This window comes from Physeter macrocephalus, chromosome 4, assembly GCF_002837175.3.
Source record: "Physeter macrocephalus isolate SW-GA chromosome 4, ASM283717v5, whole genome shotgun sequence".
NCBI lineage: Eukaryota > Metazoa > Chordata > Mammalia > Artiodactyla > Physeteridae > Physeter > Physeter macrocephalus.
In genome coordinates, this window is record NC_041217.1 from 70,564,718 (window position 1) to 70,574,118 (window position 9,401).

At 41.4% G+C, this 9,401-nt stretch overlaps 1 protein-coding gene across 1 annotated transcript; it reads right to left on the reverse strand.

Moving 5' to 3' along the window:
• Nucleotides 1-2,281: 2,281 nt before the first annotated feature.
• On the reverse strand, nt 2,282-5,084 carry LOC102980898 (T-cell surface glycoprotein CD1b-1-like). The gene is made up of 5 exons (XM_055083886.1): nt 5,024-5,084; nt 4,505-4,771; nt 3,743-3,824; nt 3,244-3,337; nt 2,282-2,341 (listed from the first exon to the last, which is right to left on the reverse strand). Exons 1-5 carry the CDS (start codon nt 5,082-5,084, stop codon nt 2,282-2,284), a joined length of 564 nt encoding a protein of 187 aa, XP_054939861.1.
• Between the last annotated feature and the right edge of the window lie 4,317 nt (nt 5,085-9,401).

The window sequence follows — 9,401 nt, forward strand, 5'->3', positions numbered from 1 at the left end:
TTGAACCTGTGGTACACACACAATAAAACTTACATTCAAAAAAAAAAAAAGAAACAGAAAGCTCTGTGGTTCTATTTATATGTACAGTAGAAGGAACTTCCAGGTACTACTGTAAATCCTCAATGTGTTGTTTCAGCCATACTAATTTAATGCTGATGTACCCTAGAGAAAATTTTCTGTTAAGCTATCACTGTTCTCTTGGGAACTGAAATCTTTCCCTTGGGGTTTGGGTTTGACATTGCATTTGAATTTTTATATAGTCATTGATATGTACCAGGGCAATGATGGATTGGAATCTACCCCAAATCCAAGCATAATGAGTACATTTTGCTTCTATACTTATCAACAATTCTTATTCAAAAAGAACACTAGATTCATTTAGCTAAACAGATAACAAAGAGTAGAATTACATTGATCTCAACTAATTTCAAAATACTTTTTATTTCTGCATATGTCGAATACTTTTTACAGTTTAAAAAATGATCTGTTTTGAAGGTAAGATTGACAAATCTTGAAATTAAAAAAGCAAATATGTGAAGAAGCTAAACTATAAATCAAATATATTTGGCAAGGGAAGACTGGAAGCTTGCTTACATTAAATCCAGAAAACTTTTATACTCTTTTCTGTAAATACATTTTTTTAACTGAATCAGAATAGCCACATTTGGAACTCTTTCTGTTATCAATCAATATTTTTAGATCGTTAGAGCCTGGTCCTAAGCCTAAAGTGGGCTTGATTTTGGAAAGTAAATCTTTTCACAACTGTCTTGAGGCACGGAAACCTTTTTAAAAATAGACACTCCCTAATTCTTTTGTTCGCATGATCACACACTGATGCTTAGATGTTCCAAAATCTAATATGGCCACAATAGTCTTGATAACCAAAGTCATTTTTTTTCCATCTTTAGAAATCTACACTGGAACAATCATATCCAACAAATCTCAAGCTACTATGTGTGTGAACGAACCTTCTCTTTTGTTTCATACCTGAATGCTGTACATCTATTTTGGATTGTATATTGTGTTTGTGTATTTATGCTTTGGTTCATAGTAACTTCTCATGCTATGGAATTATTTACATTAAACACAAACAGTAAATTAAAAATAAAAAAAAATATATATATATATACACCCAAATGCTCCCCTCTTCCTCCTTCCTACTCTTTTAATTAAATGAGTTTGGATTTTTTAATGAGGTTTCTAGAAAACTGTGGAATAAGCAAAAGAATCAATAAACATAAAGTCAACAATATAACTGACTTGATAAACCACAGATATCAAAGTCCCTGAGAGCAAGAAAATCCCTCTTGAGTCTTTGCTTGAATATTTAACAACCTATCTGCACTATTACCCCTCACACATCCTGCCTCTCATGCATTCTCACTGGAAAATGAGAAACAGGATCCTTTTCTGATTACTCTTTAGATGTAGACGATAGTTATAATATGGGCAGAAGTGGTTTTCTCCAGAGGAGTTCAGGGCAGAAACAAGGAGAGCACAATATTTTTTGCTATGTGAGAATATCTCAATAAGAGGAAAATCTAGAATATCAACTAAAGAGGAAAAAAAGGAAGGAGATAATTTTGAAAAAAAAAAGACCATTAACGTGGCAGTTATAGCAACTTAGATTATTTTATTAAACAAACACATATGCAAGTGAGAGATCTTGCCTGGGATCCATCTAGAGCAAGCCTTTCTCTCAAGGAACTTTTAAGTAGAAAGAAAAAAAAAAACAAAAAGAACTGCAATGTTGTGGGTACAGAGTAATGTGGATCTCAGCATGACACCACACAAGGGAGGGTTACTTTCACGGTAACACTAAAGAAGGCTTCCTGGAGAAAGAAGCTGCTCAGCTGGCCCTCATGGTTAGAAAATCATCCAAGCAGAGACAGAGATATTATGTTAAAATTGTTCAGCATCTCTGCAAATACAATTATCTCGGCATAATTATAGTTAGCTCACTTTAACAAATGATATTTCAGCAGAATCACAAAAAAAGAGTTCAAATAAGAAGCCAAAGGGATGTCACTGTTAAGTCATGGACATCATTTCACTTATTCCGAGGTACATGTTTTCTCACCTCACATCTATGAAATCTGAGTGGATCTTACTATTGATATTGTCTCATAATAACAATTTTTAATTATTTTTCTGCTAGTGTATAAATTATGATTTATCTTAAAAACTATGGGCACTCTGATTTGTCCAAATCTGATGATTATTTGATGAAATATGATGAGATTGACTCCTGGGCTGACAAATTGAGTTTCTGGACTCCTGGTTACTGATCCCAAATGGAAATGGAGACACGGTGAGGGCTCATGAGATATTCTGATAGGACCTGTTAAGATCACAAGCAAAAAATTATTCTACATAAGAGATATTTGTATACCATGTTCATAGCAGCATTATTCACAATAGCCAGAAGGTAGAATCAACCCAAATGTCCATTGACAGATGAACGGATAAACAAAACAGCCTTAAAAAGGAAAGAAATTCTAATACGTGCCACCACATGATGAATTATGAGGACATTATCTTAAGTGGAGTAAGCCAGTCACAGAAAGACAAATAGTGATGATTCCACTTATCTGAGGTACCTAGAGTAATCAGATTCATATAGACAGAAAGTAGCATGGTGGTTGCCAGGGACTAGGGGATCAAGGAATGGGGAATGTGGTTTAATGGGCCGAGTTTTAGTTTACAAGATAAAAAAAGTTCTAGAGATGGGTTGCACAAAATGTGAATGTACTTAATACTACTAAACTGTACGTTTAAAAATGGCTAATGCAGTAAGTTTTTAAGTCATGTATATTTTACCACAATTTTTTAAAAATAGATTTATCAGGACTTCCCTGGTGGCGCAGTGGATAAGACTCTGTGCTCCCAATGCAGCAGGCCTGGGTTCAATCCCTGGTCAGGGAACTGGATCCCACACGCATGCCGCAACTAAGAGTTTGCATGTCACAACTAAGGAACCCATGAGCAACAACTGGGGAGCCCACCTGCCTCAATTAAGGAATCCACGTGCTGCAACTAAGGAGCCCACCTGCTGCAACTAAGACCTGGCACAACCAAATAAATAAATAAATATATTTTTTAAATAGATTTACCTAAAGATGGGAGTGGGGAAGAAAAGGGAAAGGGTCTGCTGGAAATATTGAGGCTAAAATATGTAATAGATAAAATGGAGGGAAAGAGTGAGAGGACGCACAAAAAGAAAGATTAAAAAGGAAAACTCACCAGCGCCTCAAAAACCATAATGCAAGACATATCAAAAGGACCAAGGAGGGCACTAATATTGCCAAAAATATCAAGCTGACGGAGGTGGGGTAACCTGGCAATTGGGAGAGGAAACAGGGATGTCACTTCAAACCCATTCTCTGGTTCTCCTGGCTTTGTTACCCACCTGAGTGTCAGCACCACCATTACCTGTTTCTGATGCACAGGCATCTGTGATTCTCTCTCTCATGTTCCTGGATATCATATATTCACAGCCACCCTTTGTCTCTCCCTCTTACCCCATCCCACCCAGTCTATAAGTCCTTCGTTCTTATCTCTTCTATACCTTAGATCATCTATTTTCATTCCTCTTGGAACTGTAGTCCCAGGAATAAATCTCAACCACTGTCTCTCTGTCTCTTTTCCTCTGTCTGACTCTCTGTCTCTATCTCTCTCCTTCCCTCTCTCCATTCCTTTCTCCCCCCCCCACCCCGTCCCTCCCTATCTTATCCATCAAATCCCTCCCTCTCCCCTCAAAAAGCTTCCTATGGACTTCCCAGAATGCAGCTCACAGCCTGTTATGCCCTGGATCACATAGGGGTCTGGATACAAGGAAAACAGGGACAAAGTTACTAAAAAGCAAACAAGAAAGAAAGGTATGGGGAAAGGACATGGGGCTTTGGATTTGGGGGGTGGGAGAAAGGTTTGAGATGTGAGATGACTCAAAAACCAATTGCAGTATTCGGAGCCTTTTCAGAAAGGAGAGCATTGGGGAGAGGTATGCATGTCATAAATGGTGGGGATGGGCTGTTGTAAGGCTGTAGGGTGGGCATGAGGGGAGAAGGGGAGCAGCATGTGATGGAATCAGCCGTGCAGCATTCCAGGGTGAAGGGGAGAGTTACATTGAGAGAAGGGATCAGGCAGGAGATGCTTGAGGAGACGGATTGGAGGAGGAGGAAGTTACACTTCCGTTCACTCAGGCACAGAGTGGAGAAGTGAGGGCTTTGTCCTTGGGGTTAGAGAGAAGCCAGTTATGCACAAACCAACCAGGAGATGGTTACAAAGGGGGACCTTCATTTATCACACAGGAGTGCAAGAAACAGGAAGAATCTGGGATACTTGGTGGAGGTGTGGAGTCAGAGTTGGAGACTACTCTGGAGAAGTGTGTGCATGCAGTTGGGTAAAGTGGGAGGACGGGACCAAGATCCAAGAGAGTTAGTAGCCTTAACCAGGAGAGAGAAAAACCATTGAGAATCTCCCCGGAGCAGAGAACTGTACTCACATTCAACCTGGAATTTACTGACATAGTCCTGCACTTTCTGAGTGAATCCAATGAAGTAGGCTCGGAATAGGTCCTCCAGCTCAATCATCTCCTCATCGCTGAAGTTGCCCTTGGACCAGGGCTTCAGGAAAATGGCAGTGCCCGAGTCACTGTCACAGCCATGAATCTGAATATCATCCAACCAGCCTGAGGCTTGATTTCGTGCCCAGGTGCTGTTGGCAAAGGTCAAAATCTGGATAATATGGTAAGAGGTTGGACCCTGGAAGGCTGTGGGTGGTAGAAGGATAAGAAGAGTGAGGAGAAAGAGAATCAGGGTGAAATGATAAAGAACCCAGAGTCTGATCAATAACACAGAGCCTAAGACATTTGCCTGCCCCAAGGCTTCTAGCTCCATCCCCAACCTCCAGAATTGGGGGAGAGGGCTGGAGACAGGAGGGCCCTGACCCTTAGTGATAGGTGCAGCATGCTTTCATCCAGACCCCCTGCACCTGTTCTGGGAGCTGCCAGAGTTACTCTTACCGTCCTCATTGTCACCACCTGGGACGATAACTGCTAGCAATAGAAGTGGCAGAAGCAGCATTTCATTGGGAAGTAGGACATCTGACTCTCAGAGCTGGTGTTTGATCTCTAATTTCAGCAAACCTTTTTCTCAGTACTCTATAGTGACTTCCTCTCTCTTCTAACTGACAAATCTCTTCCTCACCCTCACTGCACGTCACAGAAATACTGTGTCTTCCACAGCTCTGTGCTCCCACCTGCCTCTCATTTCCGCTCCAGCCCTTGACTTGTAGATTTTTTTTAATGTCTCTGGCTTCCAGCTGTTCTCCTTGACCTCAGCTTCCTTCATATTTCTTACTTCGGAAAAGCTCCCGTGTGATGTTAAAAGGTTATTTCACCTCCCCAATCCTTTATTTCCACATCTGTTAAATAAGAGGGTAATATTAAACAATTGCTCTGCTTCCAGTCTCTTTTAATCTAGAAGAATTCCCTTGGTTTATACACCCAGCTGGACCTCCCTCCTCACTGGCCCTTTCCTCTGGCACTTTGTCATTACCTCTTCCCAGCGTTCTCAATGGCCCCTCTTTCTTATCTCATCCCTCATAACTTTCCTCTCTAACCCACATTATGGTTGCTGAGTGTGGGTGTGTGTTGACAGTCATTTACCTGCAGGCAAAGCATTTAAATCACTGCTTTAGTTTATTTGACTCTGGGACCCAAATGCCAGAATTAAATATGACAAATACTGCAGTTTATATTCCGAGAAAAATTCTCTCACACCATAGCAATTTTTGAGGTGAAAATTACATTCTACTGAAACTGAGCAGGACACTGTGATACCCTGTGAGCACAAAATCCTTTTAGTCCCATGTTTCTTGTTTGTAGAAAATAGGCTTCATTCAGCCTGCTTTACCTTCCCAGAGTTCCAAAAGGCAGATTCAAACCCTTGCTAATCAGGGAAGGGAGGGAATACCGAAAAAGGAGGAGCAACCAAGAAACAATAGAGCAGCCCTGGGGAAGGGTCCTGGTTCCTCCGCAAAAAATATACATAACAATATCTTTGACTTCTTCTGCAGGAAATAAGACCACCACCCCAGGTGGAGGATGGCAGCTTCAGGCTGAGTACAAGATTCCTGGAACACCGCCCTGCTACCTCACAACCAAACAGAAGAAAGTCACGCACCCTGCAGCCCTCCCCCCAAATTTTGCCTATAAAACTTTTGCTCCACCAAAGTTTGCCCATTTTTGGCAGGCCAGTCAACCCCTAATGCTTCAGGGCTCTAATCGGAAACCTAGGTCTGGACCAGAGAAATGATGTTAATAGGCATAGTTTGCTATAGAAAGACAGCATGGATGTTCAGAAACAAGGAAGGGATCTTCTTGTTGATGTAAAAGACAGGGTAAATGGTATGAAGAGAGGAAGGAATCTTACTGTTTAGGTTGCTTCTGGACCCACATTGAGTTAAATGATGGAAGTTTACTGAATAGCTAGGTCACTTCCAAATAAAATAAGATACTGAAACATTAATAACAAACATTGGTTTCCCTTTGCAGAGAAAATAAGGGACAATTGATGAATATGTTTGGTGCCACTCTGAGATATTCTCTATAAGAAAGCACGTTTTGAGAAATTATTGTTGGTATTTATGTTTAGCAATCTACAGAATGCTAATATGACAGACAGTTCATAATTGCTTACTTGTTAGTTTTCACTAGAAATGAAGGTTTTTAGAGTTGAGGATTCTAATTTAAACCTGTAATTAAAGCTACTAAATAAGGGAAATATTTCAGAGTGCCAGGAAAGGAAGATTCATGTTTTCAATAAAAGAAGGTATGAGGAATGGAACTGAATTTTGTTAAAGGGAAAAAGGGCAATTTTCTCCTACAGCTGATTGTTTCTGAATGGAAAAGAAAATAAGGGACAAAGTGATATGGATACAGAAATTTGTAGAATGTTTGTGAAAGGCAATACTGAGAAGAGCTGTGAATCTCAGGATTCCCTATGATTGGATTACATATAGTTGGGTAAATGGATTTTGTTGGGAGTGGGCTACTTGGATTTGGTTTGGATTTGGTTTCTCTGTTAAGAGAACAAAGTTTTCTTGGAATGCTGCTTTTGATAACAAATTGTGTGAGCTTCTTTGCCTTTAAGTGATCTGTATTTGCTTTTGAAATCTTTTCACTTTGGTTAAGTGAATAAGTATTGTCTGCCAGATTCTAAAAGTTTGACCTCCAGCTACCTTTGAGATGCTTCAAAGTAACCCTGGGGCATCTCAGAGAAATATTAAATTAACTACGATTGCCTGGCATGTTAAATTACAGGGAAAGCATTGTCAAATGAATGATAAGCCTTCTCAGGTTATACTGTATGGATAAATGTTATTAATACAGATATTCTAAAAATTACATGAAATTCCTAAAAATCTGGTATGTCCTGATAAAATGTTACCAGTCATAATTCTGGTTATTGTAACCAAGTTTCTTTACTGATTACATCATAATCAGGTGTTTAACCATGACTTTTAAATCTTTCTGTCATTTAAAGACAGTTATTGTTGTACTCTGATGCTTTTGCCAAAGTGCTTTATCTTCAAGAAGATTCATAGGAAGGAAATTTTGACAAGTGCAAGTCTCTGATAAATTTCAGATTATACCACTGAACTGGGTAAGAAATTAAAGAATCCTGATGGAAAACCTGGTGGCTTCATAAAAAGTTAACAAAAGGATTAGTTACTGAGTGAACTGGTGAATATAGTTATAATGTTTATGTGTTTTTGTCTGGAATATTACTGGTTTTGATCTATGTTTTCCAGATACAGGGAAGCCCTTCCCCTCAAGCTACTATGACTTAACAGCAATTGGGTAAATTACACTTCTATGGATAGAATCGAAATGCTATTCTTTTCTCTCTGCCTGGTCTCTCCAGAGATAGGAGAGTCTTGGGTTCTGAGGAGGCTTATCAAGTGAATGGGAAAAACTATCTCCTGGCATGTGCAAGAATTTTTATATTTTGGAGACCTCTAGAAAAGAGAAGTCCACTGAAGCAGAATCTGATGGCAGGCCTTTGGCATGGATTTCCTGGCCTTGAGAGGCCTTTGTGGGAATTCAGTCTGAGACTCCTGAGGAGTTCCACCAAAGCCAGTGTGGAGGAGCCTATGTGGTCAATAGACTGGACTTATTTTGGAAACAAATTAGTCTGATTTGGCTGTGTTTGATGGAGATGAGGGTAATTAGGGAGAAAAATAATATGTTTCAATAGATATTAAATTCTAGTTCTGTTAAAGCTATTGTGTTAAGCACACTTTTGCCTTAATATTCAGGAGGACAAGAAAATTACCTAGTAGAGTTATCACAGAGTATAACTGCTCGTGATGTATGACACTGCTTGCTTTAAGTCTATTGCTAAAAGCACATGTACAAATGCTTGTGTGACAAATGTGTGTAATAGATTTTATATACATATATATATATATAAAACCTCTAAAATGTTTCCCTATTAACATACCTCTGAGCTTGTTCACAATATCTGATCCGTTTTCCCCCAATGTGAAAAACTAGGCAAATATAAAGGAGGCCTAGCACCCTAGCTGCTTACTCGTGCAAGCAGTTGACTCACGCCAGCATTGAGGAATGGATATTTTGATCATCAGAGTTTTCCACTGAAAGATTTACAATCAAAAGTTAAAATGGCTTCACGGGCGGGTGGCAGAGGGGGAAGCTTCAGCACCACGGAAGAGAGTGCAGTAACAGTGTGCGGAGGGCAAAGCGGAGAGATTCCCGCAGAGGATCGGTGCCGACCAGCACTCACCAGCCCGAGAGGCTTGTCTGCTCACCCGCCGGGACGGGCGGGGGCTGGGAGCTGAGGCTCGGGCTTCGGTCGGAAGCCGGGAGAGGACTGGCGGCATGAGCACAGCCTGAAGGGGCTAGTGCGCCACGGCTAGCGGGGAGGGAGTCCGGGAGAAGTCTGGAGCTGCCGAAGAGGCAAGAGACCTTTTCTTCCCTCTTTGCTTCCTGGGGCGCGAGGAGAGGGGATTAAGCGCGCTGCGTAAAGGAGCTCCAGAAACGGGCGCGAGCCGCAGCTATCAGCGCGGACACCAGAGACGGGCATGAGACTCTAAGGCTTTGCTGCCGCCACCAAGAAGCCTGTGTGCGAGCACAGATCACTCTCCATACCTCCCCTCCCGGGAGCCTGTGCAGCCCGCCACTGCCAGTGTCCCGAGATCCAGGGACAACTTCCCCGGGAGAACGCACGGCGCCCCTCAGGCTGGTGCAACGTCACACCGGCCTCTGCCGCCGCAGGTTCTCCCCGCATCCGTACCCCTCCCTCCACCCGGGCTGAATGAGCCACAGCCACCTAATCAGCTGCTCCTCTAACCCCGTCCTGTCTGAGAGAAGAGCA